General features: G+C 36.7%; 1 protein-coding gene across 2 annotated transcripts; it reads right to left on the reverse strand.

Annotated features, from left to right (window-relative positions):
- Positions 1–524: 524 nt before the first annotated feature.
- Positions 525–20,345, reverse strand: bcat2 (branched chain amino-acid transaminase 2, mitochondrial). 2 transcript variants are annotated; one of them, XM_028455328.1, is made up of 11 exons: positions 20,209–20,345; positions 14,384–14,449; positions 13,164–13,364; positions 12,124–12,234; positions 11,936–12,055; positions 11,681–11,844; positions 7,891–8,033; positions 7,716–7,801; positions 5,689–5,829; positions 4,255–4,329; positions 525–1,408 (listed from the first exon to the last, which is right to left on the reverse strand). In XM_028455328.1, the coding sequence occupies exons 1-11, from the start codon at positions 20,224–20,226 to the stop codon at positions 1,367–1,369; spliced, it is 1,167 nt and encodes a 388-aa protein (XP_028311129.1). In that variant the 5' UTR covers positions 20,227–20,345; the 3' UTR covers positions 525–1,366. The 2 variants fall into 2 exon arrangements, with proteins under 2 accessions (XP_028311129.1, XP_028311130.1); XM_028455329.1 differs by having other exon boundaries at positions 13,164–13,513; positions 20,209–20,284.
- Positions 20,346–20,481: the final 136 nt, after the last annotated feature.

Raw genomic sequence — 20,481 nt, forward strand, 5'->3', positions numbered from 1 at the left:
GTCACTGTTGTGGCTTCTCGCGTAAAAAGGACAGAAAAATAAAATCCTGCTGAGGAGTGTCGGATACTGGAAGACGACGTTACAGCTTTCACGTGAAAACCAGAAAAAGGAAGGAATCGTTTGAAAGCCTGGGAAAATAAAAACACACCAAACACACAAAACACAAGTGGAACAAGAAAAAAACAAACAAACAAGGACGCAACAAAACCTCGTCCTCGCCAAAAACGTCCCGGAGAATCAGATCTAAGTGCAAACTCTGGCGTCAAAGTGACGTGGCCCCACGTTACAGGAAACAAGGGTTACAGCAATTACAGCTCTCTCACACACGCACGCACGCACACACACGCACACACGCACACACACACACACACACACACTAAAGGAGAGCAAACGGTTCCAGTACAAATCCTCACTCTGTGCTGCTGCAGTGAGGATAAAAAACTTTTGTGCGTCAAGAATTTCAAACTCTACAACGGAGCGCATCGCATTCCTCCAAAATAAAAGTCCTGCAGGTTTTCTCAGACTTCCTCCAGAAATGCTTTGGATTTATTTCACAGATTTACGTCTCAATAAATTCTTGATTTTTTTTTTTTTTAATTCATTTTACACAATCCAAGTTTTCATGTGAAAAACTATGAGAAAAATTACAATTCTCTATATTTTTGTTCAAATAAATTAGATTTAAAAACAAAAAAACTATTTCAGTTAAAAACATTTCTCTGCATTATTCAGAAGTTTTAATTGGCATGAATTAAATTTTTGGAATGAAACTTAAAATTCTGCTTTTATATCCATTACATCCAAATTTTCACAATTATTAAAAAGTAAAGGGATAAAGTTTATTTATTCATAAATTAATCATCTTTATCTAAATTAAAAAGGGTTTGGTAAGTTTTGTAAATATTTTAGCAAAATGCGGAAGATTTTCAGAATGACAAAAAGTGTTAAAAAATAAATAAAAATCTAGTAAATTCATCCATAAAAATTGAAGCATTTGATTAAAATGTATTGAGACCAATTTTCCTTTGATTTAGATTGTAACAAGGTTTTCCTCTTTAAATACTAGATTATTTTTCTCGCTTTTGACCTAAAACAAACATTGACCTAAAACACCTGAGGTAACCCACGGTTACGGCAGGTTTTCATCTTAAAATCCATCAAATCGATGCTAAAATAAAACACAGGATTCATTTTTAAGGAATGCAACACACTCCCACAGACAAAGGAAACTCTCTAACATTCCACAGAAACAAGGATTCAGACGAGGAGTGACTGGGTGGACGAGGACGGGCTGGAGGATCAGGTCATCCAAACTGGCATAACGACTGCCTGCTGGTTTCTCCCAGACGTGTGCAAAGTGTAGTGTTCAGACGACCAGCAGCGCCCAATCGCTGGCTGTGCGTCCGTACTGAGAGAGAGAGAGCCAATCAGAACAGAGAACTGTGTTTACATTCAGGAAGTTTTTTTTAGGCTGATGGAGGGAAAAAAAACATATTAGAAGCACTGGAGAGAAGTTTACCTGTTGGGTGTTTCAGATCAACTGGTGATCATTATAACTGGTGACAGGCAACAGCAGAAGTTTACATGTAGTGTCATCAGATAACATGATCACCAGTTACACCGTTACACCAACTGGGACAACTACGTAAGGACATTTCACCTCATATTTACAAACTTCAGACAACAGCTACACTTTTCCTTCATCAATCGTTGTGATTGAAACCAATCACAATATAACATGTTGACGAACCTCACCGTAACACCGCTACAATCACTGAATGCGACCAGAGTTTTTACACTCGTCGTCACAATCAGCAGTGTTGGTCAGAGAGCAGGCACAAAGTAACATGATCACTAATCAAAGCATAACACCTAGCTTTATTTTAGCATTGGGAGACTTAACAGTTGGTCTGTTGGCGGGAATAATCTGGGACGTGATCGATCCTACAACATCAAATTATAACTGCAGCAAGTTCACTTTTGAAATAATATGTTAAGGTTTCATTTATTCAGACAACTTTTTTCAGGAATTTTGCTTTGCTCTCCTGACAGTCAAAACATGTCAGGAGATCAAAGTCAAATTCCTGAAACAAGTTGTCTGACGAAATGAAACCGTAACAAATAACATCAAATCAGTCGTTTTTTTTGGGTCAGTCTATGTTTTTATTCATTGAATTTTCCGTTCAGAAAAGTAAATCGAAAAACAAAAAAGGTGTGGTTATTTGTTTTGCGTTTTCAAATATAAAAACCAAAAATTCAAGGCATATTTCTTCATCAGGGTCAAGAAGGGATAAAAAAACATTTAAAAATCAGGTTGACAGAAACAAACAAAAAAAAAGGTTCGTTTTTCAAAATGGTGAGACCGGAAGTTGTTCTTTTCAAGATAAAAGCACATATATGAGGACGCTGCTGTTTTTCTGGTGCCGTAATATATGAATTATGGTAAAACATGGCTTGTCATCTGCAGAAAAATCACACCAAAGTGGGAGTGGGAGTTTTTCAGCAAGACGTGAGGAGATTATGCACAGAAAATGGTTTAATCCGATTTACTGATATTATGTAACATGTGCAATATATTTGTAGCAATTTCTGCAAAGATTATTTCAGAGTACGGTTCCAAAGACATTTTAAACAGCAGAAAAAATATAGAGATAATTCATATTTTGGCACCAGAAACACAGCGGCATCCTCATATGTGCTCTTATTTTGAAAAGAACAACTTCAGGTCTCGCATAATTAAAAAAAAAAAAAAAAACGGGTGTTTTTTTTGTTTTTGTCCTCTGCTATTTCTGTTTTTTGGTTTTAGAAACAAAAATTGAAAATCAACCCATTTTTAAATGTTTGTTTATCACTTCTTCACCCTGATGAAGAAATATGTCTTGAATTTGGAAAACGGAAATCAAATTTTCTGTACGTAAAAATTCAATGACCAAAACATACACTGACTTTTTTTTCTTAAATTTGATTTGATTTAAAAAATGAACACAACAGCAGTGTATTTACCACAAAAAAAAAGAAATAATAAATAAAAAATAAAACAAAGCAAAGCAAAGAGAGAATAAATAGTTACAAAATCCTGCAGGTAAAATATGAACTTATATGATCCTACCCATTGTAATATCTACTACTATACATGGATCTTCTTATAATATACACATATTTAAATATATATTAGGGATGTAACGATTCACTCAACTCCCGATACGATTTGATTCACGATACTGGGTTCATGATACGATTCTCTCACGGTTTATTTCACAAAATGGGACTGTAGACAAATGATGACTGAAATATAATATTCCTTTATTTTTTTTGGGAAAAATTCAAAAGAATCCTTTGATAAACTATTCAAAACAATGCAATTAAACTAAAAATTAATCTTGAATAAAATAAATAAAGGAATAATACAAATGAAGAAGAAGCCTTTTCATTTAATTTTTGGTTCAATAGTAAACAATGCAAAACTGCATAATAGTTCTTTTTCTTTTTAAAAGTGCAACTGAAAATGTATTTTGTGCCTTAACAATTGGACTTTAAAAAACAAAACAGCCATTTCACTGTATTTACGTCAGATATTTGTTTGGACCAACAGAGGGCGCTGGTAGCCCGGTGGTCGGTTGGCATGCAGTTATTCCAGCAGTGAAGATGAGATGCTATGCTAGCAGACAGAGCTAATAGAAAAACATGACTTTTACAGATATTCACGTAATATTACAGATATTCTTTCGGTGCTAAAGGGGTAAGGAATCATTTATGAACATGTTTAAGAGTAGAAGGCGGCCAGAAAGAAAGCAGTAGCAGATTCCGCCCGCCGCCAACACTTTTAAACAAGAGAAGGATAAATATATAAAAAAGTACTGCGATTAAATTTTTAGAATATTGATGTGAACCGTGATACCTATGAATCGATTTTTAACTGCCTTACAATTAATCATTACATCCCTAATATACAGTATATATAATAAAAGGAGACATAATTCATTGACATATATCTATATAATGATACAATTCATGTAATCCACTATACATTAATCTGTCCAAACATACACATACATTGGTATATACTATATACACACCTATTTATAATTGTTTTCCCTTAATCACAGATACATTTTATATATTTACTGTATGTTTAAATTGCTTTAAATTGAGACATTTTTTGTTAGTGAGCTTCTTTTTCCTCAGAGATCACCTGAAGTTTGTGTTTGATTTGTTTTTTTTTAACTTAAACTTTATTTAAACATTTGCTCCTACCTGAATATCCGTTAGCTCCTTGTAGAAGCGTTTGGCCAGGTCTGGCCCGTTCTGCATGGTTGGGATCTCAAACGTCTGAGAGGGAAAAAAAAACATTAAAAAACATTCAGCGTCACCAGATGAGGGTATGTTAGCAGGCAGTGCTAATGATAATGCTAATAGCATAGCGTGACCATATGTCCTGATTTACCTGGACATGTCATCTTTTTATGTCTCGTCTGGCCGGATTTTCATAAATACATGAAAATGTCCAGGTTTCCCAGGGACTCTGAATGCACCTCAGTGAACACGTTAATTTAAAATACCGTAACTCTGTTAATATTTGCCCTATCGAAGAAATTCAACCAGTTTCTGAAAGCTAAAGAGTTGCTCTTTATTACGTTAGGAGGCAACCCACCATAGATATATATATATAAACACTAGATGACTTAACTGCGCTGTTAGACAATGAGGAGCGACGTAGCAACGTGGCGGCCATCTTACCTCAGACAGCTGGCCTCGCTTATTACATCGATGTCAATGGTGCATGTACTATTTACTGTAAATAACCCTAACTTCCTCAATTTTCAAACAGCAAGTGGCAATTTCAACATGTACAAACCTCCTATGTCATACCTACGTATAATAAGGTTTGTAATAAGGCAAACCGGTTGTAAATCCATCAATATTTCATCGAGTTAAGGGTATTTTTGTTTAAGTTGATCACTCACCTTCCAACAGCTACCGTACAGCGCGTCAGAATGTCAGTTGTCTGAGGTAAGATGGCCAGTTAAGCTACGCTGGTGAATCCCGCTTGCGTCATCTAGTGTTTATATATATCTATGCTTTAGCCAGCGGCGTTTCCTGTTTTTGCCTCCAGCCACCTGACTCGTGACATGGGCCTTTAAGGGGTCTATTCTTACTCACACGTGACGGAATCATTAAAGATGTCACGGTAAAGAGAAAAGAAACACCAAATAAGACCAAATACTGGTGGATTTAATTAAAAATGTCTGAGATAAAATCCTCCTTAATGATAAAACCTCCATGGACGCTCAGAGAAAGTTATCCTATAGGAAGTTAAGGTCACATATTTATTGAAGTGTATATTTAATGATTATTTAATGTTCTTTAAGCCTTGAGGTTTTTTGTTAGTTATAGTTTTAATTTCTAGGAGGAGATGTTTCTCATTTTTTCAATGACAGAGATTTTAAGAAGTTAAATGTGAGATTTTTCACGGACAGATTGTTTTAATCGTAATAAAGGTGATTGACTTGAGTCACCACTGATTTCAGACGCACAATAACAACTTATTTATCTATTATATTTTATTTTGCCATTACAAGGTAGATTCAAGAAAACACTGATCACTTTGAGTATGCCGAGGTCGACCCAAGTGTTCTCTTTTTTGGAAATCAATCATATGGTCATCCAAGCTAATGCTAATGCTCTCACCTGGCCTTTGTACAGGAGGCTTCCCACAGGACACACGACGCAGGCCGTTCCTGCTCCGAACACTTCCATGATTCGTCCTGAATCCAGCGCTTCCATCAGCTCCTTCATATAGACGGTGCGCTCCGTCACTTTAAATTCACCCTTTGAAAAGAAACACACGGTTTAATGCTTTAAACACTAGTAGGGACTACGATTCACCGCAACCACGGGAAACGGACGGAAAATGCAACTGAAATAAACAGTTTTATTTTCTTCTTTATTTAAAATCAGGCAGAAATATGACTCGGTAATACCTCACATGCATGTTTAAAGATAATATCACATTTATACTCTTTTTTTCTCACCTGGAAACCTGGTGGATGAATGACTAGTAGGAAACAAACAGTTTGTTGTGATTGTTTTGTTTATGGCGTACGCTGAGGAGGTTTTTCATAGTTCTACACTGTGCTCCCCAAAGAGAACTCAGTCTAGGACCTGCCTTTTTCCCCCTCTCCTTTCCTCCTGCTTTCCCACTTTTCATTATAGCGCCGCAGATGGCCGCCTCAGTGTGTTGTGTGTGTTCTTCGCTCCAACTGCCAAGTTAATTTCCTTGTGCTGTTTTTAAACTGTACTTGGCAAATAAAATCTTTTTTGATTCTGAAATAAGTCAAATTTCTAAATACTAAGGATTTATTTCACAGATTTACATTTCGGCAAATTCTTGCCTTTAAATGATTTTTACTCACTCTAAATTTTCTTATGATGAAATCTTCTGAAAAATTAAAAATTCTCTAAAATAGAAGTAATATTTAGATATTTTTGTCAAAATAATTAGTTAGACCTGCCTAACAGAAAAAAGCTCAAACTACCAAAATTTTCAGTCTTTTTACGTCATCTTCGAAGGTCTTAAGAGTAACGAGTTAATTTTTGAAATATAAGGAGTAGAAAGTACAGATAATTGTTTAAAAAGGTAAGAAATAAAAGTACTACGAATAAAGTCTACTGTGTTTGGGGGGGTTATAATTGTAAATAATGAGGATGTAATATTTACACTATTAAAATTATTATTATTTTATTATTATTACTACAACTATTGAATAATTATTTATTATTTGTAAAACATTAAGGCAAAGCAAATTTATTTTCATTTAAATCAATATGCTTTAAATGATTAAAAAGTGCATCAAAAAACATTCAACAGTTTTAAAATAAATAGGAACATAAAATTACCAGTAAAATCATTTAAAATCAGCAATAAAAACATTTAAAATCTCCCTCTCAGTCATACACAGTAGAAAAAAAAGTGCCTTTAACTTAGATTTAAAAATGTTTACATTGGATGTTGACTTCAGCTCTGCTGGCAGTTTGTTCCACTTCTTTGCATTAAAATACAAAAATAATATTGAAACAGTAACACTTAGAAAATGAGCTTGATTAAAATATTTTAAAAAGAAGAAAAATATTTTGAAAATGCAAAGTAGCAAACACAACTGCTTTCTTCATCAAAGACCCACAATAAAAAGCACATTTAGCATTGACAGTCAGTCACTTTGTTCTATAGAAGAACTTCAATGGCTTCCACACACGTAGGCTGTCTGAAGATGCTGATAATAAATGTACCTGGTTGTGTCGGTAGGAGCGGGTGTGTTAGCAGCTTTAGGTCTGGAGAAGGTTCTTCTTCTACTGATAATTAGAGGTTGTGAATGAACAGATTAGTGCGCTAGCGCCCCCTCAAATTGAGGTCAAAAGCTGAATTGTTAGGTTTCATTTCTAGTATATGTGACTGTGCCGTTGTCATTCATTTATGAGGTCTTGCAGCCCACATGCTCGATCAACCGGTACATCGCGGTCGACGTATTTTGCACCCCTGATCTAGCATGTCTGGAATGATTTCAGGATGTTTATTTGCCAGTAAAGTCATCGAAATTGACAAAAAAGAATCAGCAAAACAGAAATAGATGAACTCTTCTTAAATTGAATTGAGGACATATTAAAATGGGAAATCTGAGTCTCTACACAATAGAGCGATAACAGATGCTGATCCTTACCCAACTGCGGCTCAGGTCCAGCAGAGACTGTCTAGTGACTCCGGGGAGGATAATGCCGTCCAGCGGAGGTGTGACCAGTTCCTTCTCTGCACACACACACACACACACATACGGGCAGTTAAACTGATGTTTCCTCTGAGGAGGAGCTGCTTTCTGCACGTGTGTGAACACTCACCTCCATCCTCGTTGGTCCAGTAGATGAAGAGGTTCATGGTTCCCACCTCAGTGATCTCCTCCTGCTCTCCGTACAGCCACAACACCTGCTGACAGCCACGTTTCACCGCCTCGTTCTGCACCGCGATGGTTGGTCCGTAGTTCCTGCAGAGTGATGACTCATCAATAAATCATCTGTAATCGCTTGTTCTAATGCATGTGTCAAACTCATGACCTGGGGGCCAAATCTGGCCATTTGGGGCATCCAATTTGGCCCACAGGAAAAAATAAAAATTGTGTCAATTGATTGCAGTCATTTTCAATGTTAAACAGTTGAAAAAACTCAAAATTCTTACAAAATCCTTCAATTTTCCTCAAAGTATGACCTAATATTTTCCTTAATAAAAAATAAATTGGTCAAAAACTCTAGGAAATGTAAAGTGAAGATCCTGATGGGACTGAATTCTTCTCACTGGATATTCAGGGTTTCTCCGGCTTTACTCAAATTAAATTCAACTTTTTATTGCCTTTGAAATTAAATTCAAGACCAACTTCACAGCAACACCAACATATTTGGAGGGTACAAAACGCCACATCACTTACAAAGAGTTTGGGTACATTTTTTTCTAGTGTCTAGTGCAGATGTGCAATGAGTGGCCCCCAAAGTTAACACTATCTGAAAAATCAAAATCACTCCAAAAACACAAGATTACTAAAAGAAATCTTATGACACAATAACAGAAATACAAAAAATAAAAATCATTAAGAAAAATCAAATGTCACCATTTATTTTGAAATTTGAGATATATACAATCATAAAATTATACTTCTATGTTAGAATTTAAGACTTTTGAAACATTTTAATGAGATTTAAGGCCTTATTTTTATACTCATGAATTTAATGCCTTTTAAGACTTTGTAAAGATCCGCGGAAACCATGATATTGTCGGTTTCTTACATATTTTGTATTTCATGTATATGTAGAATACGTGCAAATACGGCCCAATAATGTTAAAATTACTTATTTTCCGACAGAAAATGTGTGGCCCACTTGAGATCAAACTGCTCGTTGTTTAGAAAATATCTGAGCTGGCCCATATTGTGACTTTATAACAAATACAGAGTAGACAGGATTAGTGCACAAAGTATAATAAAACTAAAAAATTACAGAAACAAAAAAATTGTTATTAAGTATTTAAGGGCGTTTCCATGGGGATATACAGTTATAAATCATTAACACAGGTTAAAGGTTAAAGTGAAGTTTGTAGAGTCTAATTACTGCTGCTGCTGAGTCACATGTGAAACGGGATGTGAACGACGACCTTGTGATGCATTCCTGAGGCTCAGAGCGTGAAGTTATGTAACGTGGCTTCGAGCCAGAAACCAGGAGCAGCTTTCAGTCCAAGATGTCTGTTTTTATGTGATTATTGATCAAAATCAGCAGCACGTCTCTCAATCAATCAATCAATCTTTATTCTTAATAAGTGCTTTTCGTACATAAAATGCAGCTCCAAGTGCTTTTCCAAGGTAAAACCTTCCTCTGCAGGTCCAACCACAGCTGATCCTGAACTGGAAACAGGCTGGATAGTAGGGGTGGGAATCTTTAGGCACCTCACGATTCGATTCGATATCGATTAATGTATTTTGATGCATATCTTATTCACAAAATATCTGTTGTATTCATTGTGTCCACGCACTGTATAAAAATATATATTATTTGTAGTTAGAAAAAAAGAGATACATTACCATTCATTACATTAATGGAAGAAGTATGTGGAAACAAAGGGAGTAGCAGCCTTCCTTGTAACATAACTTCAATTGAAAAAAAAAAAAAAAAAAATGACGTATGACATTAGCTTCCAGTCATCAGAGATAAAGTGCCTGGTAAGATAATGTCCATGCATCACACGTCACTGCTATCCTACTCGCTTTCTGCAGTGATGGTATGACTTCTGTTTTGGTTGGTTGTAAACCTTCAGGATGGCTGTATCAGTAAAACACCGTAGAGAAGAGACGGTGTAACTCAACTCCAAGTATGCAGCAGCTCACGAAAGCCTTGGTTTTCCACGAGCGAGTAAGGACGTAAATCCTTAGCAATAATGTTGCAATCGACTTGTTAATCCACTTTACCTTTTCTGAAGAGGGTGGAAGCTTTGTTGTGACTTGTTCGATTGTTCTCTGGTTAGCAGAGGAACTTTTAGCCACAGTAGCAGCCTCCTCCTCTGGGTGAAAGCGTGCTATAGGGCTTTTCGTGTTCTTTGTGTTCCCAAAGTACTTAATTTTAGTGTAACAGAGCTTACATACAGCGTGGCTCTGGTCCAGTTCATTTCCACTGTGGACATTAAAGAAACATCAGATTTTAAGCTGCACAGGACTGGTCTTAACGTCCATGCTTCCTTGTTGTTGTGCTCTCTTTAAAGCGTCCCTCTGGAAACGCGCTGCACGCCACAGTTCTGCGGCCTTTTTGTTCAGTCTTTTAAACGGCCTCTAAAATTTAGATTTTCGATTACTGGAAATTAAAGAATCGATTCAGAATCATTCACCTCCGAATCTCGATGCATCTAAAAATCGATTTTTTTCTCCCACCTCTACTGGATAGTGAATCCCTTCACACTGGGAGCTGCTTTTCAGGGCCTTACAGAGAAGAAGAAACTCAAATAGTTGTTCTTTGTCCAAAAGTAGAGCTGAAGGAAAGCACAGCAGCTACTTTCTGACTCCATGGAAACATCACGGAGTAGAAATGCTCCACTCAACTTTAAACATCTACCTCACGTTTACAGCAATCACAGAAAAGAAGAGGGAAATCTTCCTGAAACTGAAATAACTGAGATATGTTTCATGTTTGGAGAAAATATCACTTTTTTATACCATGTTTATCCCTGTTATGCAGGTAAACATGTGGTTTAATATGTAGCATGTAGACCTTGGCAATATTTAGAGATTCAAAATATATCGAGTTCATATTTTGGAGATATAGAAAACTACAATATCCCCTATAACCATATATTCTTATTGTTTTTATAGCTTTTTTGTAATAAAACACTTGTTTTTGGAGTCGCTGCTTTCGCTACTTCTCAGAACAGAATGAAAAGCTCAGTTAGATGATCACCAACTGTGTCCTAACCCAGACCTTCCCCTAAACACGCCACACTACAGAACTCACTCACACATGCTGTCCCTTATAGAAGAAAAAGGCACATACTGTGCAGCTGTTTGTCAATAAATGCAAGTCAGGCACTGTGTATCAGCAAATTTAAGTTAGAGTTTTGGTCCATATTGCCCAGCCCAAGCAGCAAGTGTTAAAAAATCAAATAACACACAAACTTGTCAAATCTCACGCAAAGTCTTGTGAGATTTGAGCTTCTGAAGCATTAAATATACACATATTTACAAGATTTTACTGAAATATTAATCCTTATTCTGCATTTTTCATCTTTTAGGACAATACCACTCCGGATCCGAAGATTCAGTCAGGCCACCACCCCATGGCTGAGCAACCCCTCAGACGGCCCCCAAGATCCCAAGCTGAGAGGCAGCCACCGCCCCCCACATACACACCCGATTTTTAAATTAAAAATAAATAAATCACTCATCATTATCAACAATATATTTATTAATTATATCACTTATTTACTCACCATCTTTCCCTGGAAAACAGGAGACTCAATTTCAAGTGCAATAATAAATTAAATACATAAATTAAATTTTTAAAAAATTAAATAGTGTAGCGAATGAGCGAATATAGTTGAGTGAGACCAACGCTAAACCTACATCGTCTGCGGTTTCTTTTTGCTGACTTGACAAACACTCACCCTCCCATCTTGTAGGCGCCGACGCCGCCTTTCCACGCCCTGACGAAGGAGGGGTCTGCCAGCAAAGACACGGGGTTGAAGGAGCCCGTGGTGAAGTACGGCCCTACTGGGCCCAGGATAACAAAGATCATGGCTCTTCCTGCGCGGGACACGCCCAGAGACGGCTGGAAGAGGAGGAAGCAGTACGGATGAACAAGGAGATGGAATGAGGCGATCCCAGCTCACCTGATGGGATGGGGCGGAGTGAACTCTGACCTCTATTCCTATGAAGGTGGGTCTGATGTACAGGCTGGCATCCAGGGAATAAGGAACCCATTCCTGGTCGACCTCCACTAGCTTCCTGATGCACTCCAGCAGCTCCGCTTTGTCGAACAGCTGCACAGAAACAACATCCTGCGTCACCATCTGTGGTTTGTATTTGTGACGGTTGTTCTGGGACTCACGGGGAGGCAGCTCCTGTCGGAGCTCCGGTGCATCCTCTCCATGTTGAGCATCGGTCTGAACAGACGGATGTGGTTGTCAACGCCACGGAACGCTTTCATGCCTTCAAACAGCTGCAGGACAGACAGAGGACGAGAGTTTGATGAGCTCTGTGTGGCTTTAGCTTCTGTTTCCTAATCTGGCTGCCACAAGATAACATGTTTACCAGCTGAACCATAACACCTAATAAAATAATAGATAAAGCAATTGGAATTTTTACAGCGTAGAGGGATAGCGAGGTGCGTGAGCGAGCAACGCCGGCACAAGTGTTGTAGAGGGAGACCTTTTGGAGCAAAAGCCAAAAGTGGCACATATAATGCAGCTTTTGTTAATAAATGTGCCTGTGAGTTATTTTTCATTAGCAAATTTAACCCTGAATTGTCTTTATGGTCAGACTTTATTGAGTTAAAAATATCGAGATGTATATCATATATCGCCATTTTGAGAAAAAACAGAGATATGAGTTTTGGTCCAAATCGTCCAGCCCTATTACTCATGCTTGTTATAGATCCTCCACTAATAAATACTCAGAGACACTGTAGACACAAGAAATAACTTATTTATTTTTTAAAGATTGATTAGAAGAAGAGCTTTTCAAATTTCCAACTTTTATGCGGTTACGGGCGACGGAGAGCGTTGTGAGTCTGGTTGTGTTTGTGTGCAGAAAGGAGGAGCTGCAGCTGCTGGTTCTGCAGCAACGACCACACTTTTATGACTCAAAATTACTGCACGTTGTTTGATTGCGTCACACGCTACTATTTGGCCTTGCTTTTAACTCACTAAACCGAAGGGCGAATGTTGCTTTTTTTGCAATATTCCCCCGAATATATTTGGTGCATCCCTACTCCTAACTGTAACATCAGTCAAACAGTGACTTTGATGACATCGTTCATTCAGCATGCATGCACACAGTATGTTAAAAGACATCACGAACCACGCCCACATCTGACCAATCACACGACAGCTGATTAAAGTCATCAAAGTGCATTTCCTGCTCGCTCACCTCGATGGAGTAGTGCAGGGCGGAGGAGGCCGGGTGCAGGGAAAGGTTCTGGAAGGGTTTGATCTGCGGAGCCTCCCAGCCGTCCTTCTCCGACCAGCAGATGGTCAACATGTGGTCCGAGAACTGTTTACCGAACAGCAGCGTGGACGGCTCGGGCTTTGGCTTGCACGCCGCATTCCGTTCGATCGTGAGGTCGGCGGCCTGGGGAGGGGAGGAAGAAGCAGACGGGGACAAAGGACAGAAAGGGGGGCCGACCGGAACAGCCATTGATTTGATATTTTTGATACAGCATGCTTTAAAAAAAAGGACGATCACCTGGAGTGATTCTTAATTACTCAGACTTAATTACACTGAATTTAATGAGGATGACAGACAGAAACAGAGGAAGCAACAGAGGAGGACAGGAACTTTAAAATCAGGAAACGCTCAGTGAAACAAACACGTCACGCCATTAAACCCCACATTTAAATCATTTAGACCAAAGGCTCTGACCTGGTAAGGCTTTAATTAATATTGTGAAAAGATGGAGCAGTTTAAAACTAAATATCACTGTGGGCAACAAAGTAAAAGATGAAAAAAAACAACAAAAATAGCACTAAATAAAAAAGTACAACTGTTTAAATAAAAACTATTAATGAAAATAAAAGCACAGATACATAATTTTATAGTAATACATGCCAAATCTTTTTTGTAAAAACTAAAAAAAATTAAAAAATAAAAGCACAAATGCAGTGGATCCCTCTGATTTAAATTGTCCAAACATAAAAAGAAAAAACAAAACAACCTATTACCTTAATTCACTACTCGTATCTAAAATAAAGAAAATTCAGTATAAAATTATATATTTATCAACTTCTGAGAAAATGGTTTTGTTTTTATTATTTTTATAATTTCCTATGACATTTATAATTTCTAATGAATCCAAATTAATATAAATAATAAAATGCATGATAATTAAAGCAAAATTTGGTTGATACAAAAAAGAAAGAAAAAGCAGGATTTCTCTCAGAAAAAGGAAAGTATTTGTGTCTGAAGTTACATACTTTATTATTAATATCTAAAAGCAATGTCATTATTTAGTTACAGATATTACATTTCAAAATTTTTTGTTTTCCCCCCAATTTCTTACCCCTTTTCAATATTGCGTTATCTTTTGTGCTGTTGTATACTTTTTGTGCGGTTTATAAAATATTAAAAAAAAAACCTGTTTCCTGTTTTACCTTGAAACAACTGGCGAATCGCAGCGAGCTGAAGGAGAAGCTGTGAACAAGGCGTCCGTAGAGTGCCTGTGAAGGAGACATGGCAGCTGTCACACGTGACTGAGTGGATGGCACAGAGGGTCGCCACCGTGTGCCATTGTGTGTGTGTGTGTATGTGTGCACCAATGGCTTGGTCCTGCAGGGTGATGTGAGTGTGATAACACGTGCTATGAACTGGGAATAGTCCAGGGTGCTGCTCCATGAGGAATGCAAGGTGATGATCCTGTTTTACACACAACTCTGTTCAAACACATTTGTTTTTTGCAGTGTCAGAAATGAACGAGAGCCACGGGTCATTTGGCCCTCAAATTAGCCAAGAATCCCCCAAATAACTTTGTTCCACAGGTCAAAATTACCCCCATGTTTTTACCAAAAGCTTAGTATTCTGCAGAGATAATGTACTGTATATAGGCATGTAACGATTCACTCAACTCCCGATACGATTCGATTCATGATACTGGGTTCACGATACGATTCTCTCACGATTTATTTTACAAAATGGGACTGTAGACAAATATTCCTTTATTTTTTGGGGGAAAAAAACTTGAAAATACTGTACTATTTTCCTTTTATATTTAATTGTCAAAAGAATCTCTTGATAAACTATTTAAAACTGCAATTTAACTAAAAAAAAAATCTTGAATGAAACAAAGGAATAATGCAAATGAAGAAGAAAGTTTTTAATTTAAATTCTGGTTCTATAGTAAATAATGCTAAACTCCGTAATAGTTCTTTTTATTTTTAAAAGTGCAACTGAAAATGTATTTTGTGCTTTAACAATTTGACTTTAAAAAAAAAAAAAAATCTGCAATGTATTTAGGTCAGATATTTGTTTGGACCAGCAGAGGGTGCTGGTAAGCTAGTGGTCGGTTGGCATGCAGCTATCCTTGCAGTGAAGAAGAGATGCTATGCTAGCAGACAGAGCTAATAGAAAAACATGACTTTTACAGATATTCACGTAATATTACAGATATTCTTTCGGTGCTAAAGGGGTAAAGAATCATTTATGAAAATGTTTAAGAGTAGAAGGCGGCCAGAAAGAAAGTAGTAGCAGATTCCACCTGCCGCCTACACTTTTAGACGAGGATATATAGCGCCCTCTGCTGTTTAAAAAAAATACTGCGATTCAATTTTCAGAGCATCGATGTGAACCGTGATACCGATGAATCGATTTTTAACTGCCTTACGATTAATTGTTACATCCCTAACTGTATATATACATTTATTTAGAAACTGTAGGTCTCCTAAACTTCTATTTGTTTTAAGGTTTTATTGTGTGTAATATTTACAGGCTGTTCAGAGCTAAATAAATAAACCTTTATGCAATAGCTACTGTACTACGGTACTTGTAAACTTCTCCGAAAAACAAAGGGTGAGCTTTTCCTTTATTTGTGTTGTGCATTTTAATCTATACAAATATCAAAGCTCCAACTACATCCATGGCTAGTAGGGTTGTTGAAAAAAATTGATTTGGCAATATATCGCGATATTACGTCGCGCAATTCTCGGATCAATTCTAAATGCATCCATATCAATTTTTTAAATTATTTTTTGAATAATAATTTTCTTAAGCTACAATAGCTCCTGTCGCAGAACAAACCACACTAGACAACTCACTCGCATGTGCTGTCCCTTAGAGAGGAAAAGTGGTGCAACATAATGACATGGCTGGAAAGATGAGAAAGAAAAAACTTTAAGATTCTCCATCCAAGGCATCAGATTTTTTTATTCCTTATGATGATAGATATTATTTAAGGAAGTGAACGAACCAGATGTAACGTATGGAGTGCCACAATAAAATAAATACACTGTTCATTAATAAATGAAACGTGTCAATAATTAATCAAATTCATTTTACATTTAGTTTTAATTCTGAAAAGTATAAAGTATATATATTTCATAAATTACTAATTAAATGGTCTGGTGTTGCAGCACTTAATTCATTTCATCTGTCAAACTTGGTCGTCAAAGTCTGTGGAGGTGATTTCCTAACACTTGCATCTGAATAGTCCCTCCCATCTCCTTTCCTATCCACTTTTCCTTAACCGCCAGAAGTCTTTAAGTGGCGGCCATGATAAGGAGCGTTCAAAATCTCTAAAAGCTAAGGAAACGAGGCTCCATGCTTCCTTTATAACCTCCTTTAGCCTAGCAAACACTGATGCATCCTTTACCAAAGGAGACCACTTAATGCTGACCCACAATTCCTTGTGGTAATAACATTTAAAGGGACATGCACACACCCGAACGCTTACGTAAACTCACGATGACCGACACGGGACGCAGATTATGTAAGTTACCAATGCAATAATCTGCAATGAACAACTTTAAATAATCTAAAACTAATATCTTATGATTAGCCATACGATTAGATTATAACTGACATAAAACAGACATTCTGTGGTTCAAGAAAAAGGTTTAGAGACATTTTTATTCACATTATGTTTTATTCAACACATTTCATTCACCTAGGAATGCTTTGTGCGGTTGTACATGTGTATGTCTACAATGTTATGTAGGCTTATATCTTGCATAAATGTAACACTTTCATAAAATCCAATTGATTATGAATTAATGTTGATTAGTGAGTGTGAACAACCATTCTCAATGTGACGTTCTTTTAGTTTCACTTTGGTTCCCCGTAGCCTGGTAATCTCTTTTCCTTTGATTTACATTCAAACCTTGTGATATTTACATCAGTGTTTAAGGCACAGGGGACAGAGTATTTAATGTGCTTTTAGTCTATTTGTGGAAATGTGTAGTTTTTTCACCACAGCAGACGTCACTAACCTTCACCGTCGTTGGATTATTACGTCACCGAGTGGAAGTGTGTCATGATTGTCAAAACAATGTGATGGCCTTTCCCCTAACTCCTTTAGGAAGTGTCCTAACATATTTCCTTAACTCTGTGATGTCATCTACGGGGTTAAGGAAAAGTGGATAGGAAAGGAGATAGGAGGGATTTTTTCAGACGCAGCATGCACATCCTCCATTGTCGTAGCCACCATGATTGGAAAGAGGGAAGACCAAAGCAATGGATTTGGCTGGATTGATTGATGTTAACCCCACGAGTTTGACAGATTAGTGTTGTCAAAAACTCGATACTGAATAAAGTATCGATAGCAAAAAGTAAATCGATACTAACAGCGCCTTGTTCATCTACAGTTTTTTTTTATCCTCACCTGTTTCAATTGACAACTTTATTCACTGCTGCAGACACAAGTGTAGCCCCTCCCCTCAGCTGTAGCTGAACACACTACCTCATCATAACACTGAGTTAGCTGATGTGCTGCTGCTGGGGGGGCCTGCGCTGCTGCTGCTGGGGGGGCCTGCGCAACCAGTTTTAGTCAAAAATGAGGGAAAATTTGCTAAATTTTGTTATAATACTTTCTCAAAAAAGTGTAATAGTTTTTGTTGTTTACAAGTGTTGTTAAATGTTGCACTACATTTCACTTAATTTAAAAATACTTTGTATACTGTTCATAATTGGTATTCTCAACTTTTTTAAAGGAAATTATGCTTCTAAGTTTTTGTCTTTTTTTTTTGCCCGTGGTATCGGAAATGGTATCGAGTATCAAGTTTGAAATTCTAGTATCGTGATAACCCTATGACAGATAAAATTATTTCATTAAGTGCTGCAACACTAGGGGTGGGAACCTCTGGGTACCTCACGATACGATACGCGATTCAAAGCTCACGATAACGATACTGTGATTATCAATATATTGGTCAGAAATCAACCTACGATACTCTATGACATAACAAAAAAAAAAAAAAAAGATTAAGTGAAAAAATTAAATTTTTATTTTATATCTCTGAAAGACAATAAATTGAAAAAGTGTCCTATGGACAGTGACACTATTTTAGTGCAACATTTCTGTAAATAAGTGTCAACAAACCAATGTAAACAATAAGTATCTCCAATAGGGCCTTCTGTAGACAAAAAATAGGGTCTTTCTTACCAGTGACACCATTATAGTGAAATATTACAGTAAACAATATATTGGTTCCTTCAACAAACAGTGATAACATTTCTGTGAAGACGTACCTGAACATTTTCGTGAAAAAGCAGAAAAGGTTTTGAAAATAAAAATAAAATACATTTAAAAAATAAAATAAATAAAAAATCGATACTTAGCGCTAGCATATCGATAATTGATCGAAATATATCGCCGTATCAAGATATCGTCACAATCCCATCATGAAGTTCTGCAACACCAGACCATGAAATAAATAAATAGTGAAATATTTATCTTTCATACTTTTCAGAATGAAAATGAAATGTAAAATGGATTTAATTAACTATTGACACGTTTAAACAGTTAAGGAAACGGTGTATTTATTTATTTAATAGTGGCACTCCTCGTCCTCCATAGTAACGACTGCCTAATCACTAAAACCTTTCCAAATCCTGCATTACATAACGTGTGGGATTAAACCCTCTGTTTGTCTCAGACGTTCACAAACGTAACGTTTACTGTCAGTTTGAAGCTCGAGGAACCGGTTGCTCTTCAGTCAGGTTCATTTGAATGATTTCCTCCTTACTGTGAGCAAGTGTCAGAGGCTTCACTGAGGCAGAACTATTGAATTAGTGCCTTTAATTACAGCATCCAAGCGTTCAACCTTCTCCTGTGAATGAATGATATACACATCTAAAACATACACCATGGAAACCACCAGATATCTGAAGATTTACAACTTCTTTGTCAGAAAAAAACATCATTTATTGCGTGAATTTTGATCCTAACCCCCCAAAATACATTTATTTTCTGTGTTGTGGCTCACGATTTTGCGAGCTGCGAATCGGGGAACATGGCTGCAATTTGATTTAAATTAATTGTTTCATTACGCCGTCTTTTCAGATGATGGATACGGAAACATCAAGATGTTTTCCTTCCTCTGGGAATCATTTTTAAAGTCATTTAGAATGTTTGTGATTGTTTTGTATCTTTATTTCATAGAACAGTCATTATTGTGTGTTTCTTATTTCCGTCCTTTTTCTACTGCATTTGTATTACTATTTATTGATGTTTAAAATGTGATCAGCTGAATGTTTGGGATCAATAAAGTAGTTAAGAGTGTAATGTTAAACATCTCGGCCCTGTTGAGGAATTTATAGCTTTGTAATCGCACGTTGTAGCTGATAGTGGTATTTTATTGTTGGGAATTTTCTGAATGATCGTGTTGAATTATTATTATTATTATTTTTCTCCTTTGGCAAGCCTCAATGTAAAAATCAAGGTCATATCATAATTATTATAATACTAATAATTTAATTTGAATAATTATTTAAACATACTAATCTAATACACTTCATTTTACTTAAGTTTTAATATTGTGTATTGTCCCTATTATAAATAAATGCACAAAAATAAAATAAAATAAAAAAATAAATAAAAAAAATTGATAGGCGTTAGTGCTAGCCAGTAGCCGATAAATAAATAGAAATACTTATAATTTTTCAACCAGTGACCTGTACATTTGCATTTAAAACTTAAGCCGAATTTTTATATACACATTTGGTGATATAGATAACAGGTTACCTGTCCGTTTTAGGTGTGTTATTGATAGCTAGAGTTCGAAAATAAATTAAATCCCATTATTTTTCGAAGGGCTTCGGTCGTGTCCTTGCTCGTTCTGCTTTGTTTTGACCTGCCCCCACCTGGCGGGAAGCGGTCGCTTATCAAACAGCTTTTTCTTATCCCCTCTTGTCACTTTCGACCTGCTTATCTCGACTTTAAAGTCAATAATTCACGAAGAAAATCGCTATAAACAGTCGTGGGACTCACCGTGCGCAGCGCAGCCATCTCTGCTCCGACGATGACGTAAACACAGCCGTGGAATGTCGGCGGCTCGTGTGGAAACAAACGCTGAAAATCGAACTCGAGTTCCGCTTGTGAAACACGAGCCTCTTCGTGGGCACGCGCGCGTGTTGTCACGGTGCCCTTCAGGTTATTTATGACACGGACCTGACTTTGGTTATTTCACATATTAAAACAACTTTATTTTTAATAATCCTATTATTATTATTATTATTATTATTTACAACGTCTGCATATTAA

The sequence above is a fragment of the Gouania willdenowi genome, chromosome 8 (assembly GCF_900634775.1).
Source record: "Gouania willdenowi chromosome 8, fGouWil2.1, whole genome shotgun sequence".
Lineage (NCBI taxonomy): Eukaryota > Metazoa > Chordata > Actinopteri > Blenniiformes > Gobiesocidae > Gouania > Gouania willdenowi.

Bases quoted from the DNA above. Each gene is read 5' to 3' on its own strand.
- bcat2 (XM_028455328.1), bottom strand. The intron at 13,365-14,383 runs GTAAAACAGGAA...TCCCCTCCCCAG, and splicing joins GATTCGCCAGTTGTTTCAAG to GCCGCCGACCTCACGATCGA. The intron at 12,056-12,123 runs GTGAGTCCCAGA...GTTTCTGTGCAG, and splicing joins CCGACAGGAGCTGCCTCCCC to CTGTTCGACAAAGCGGAGCT.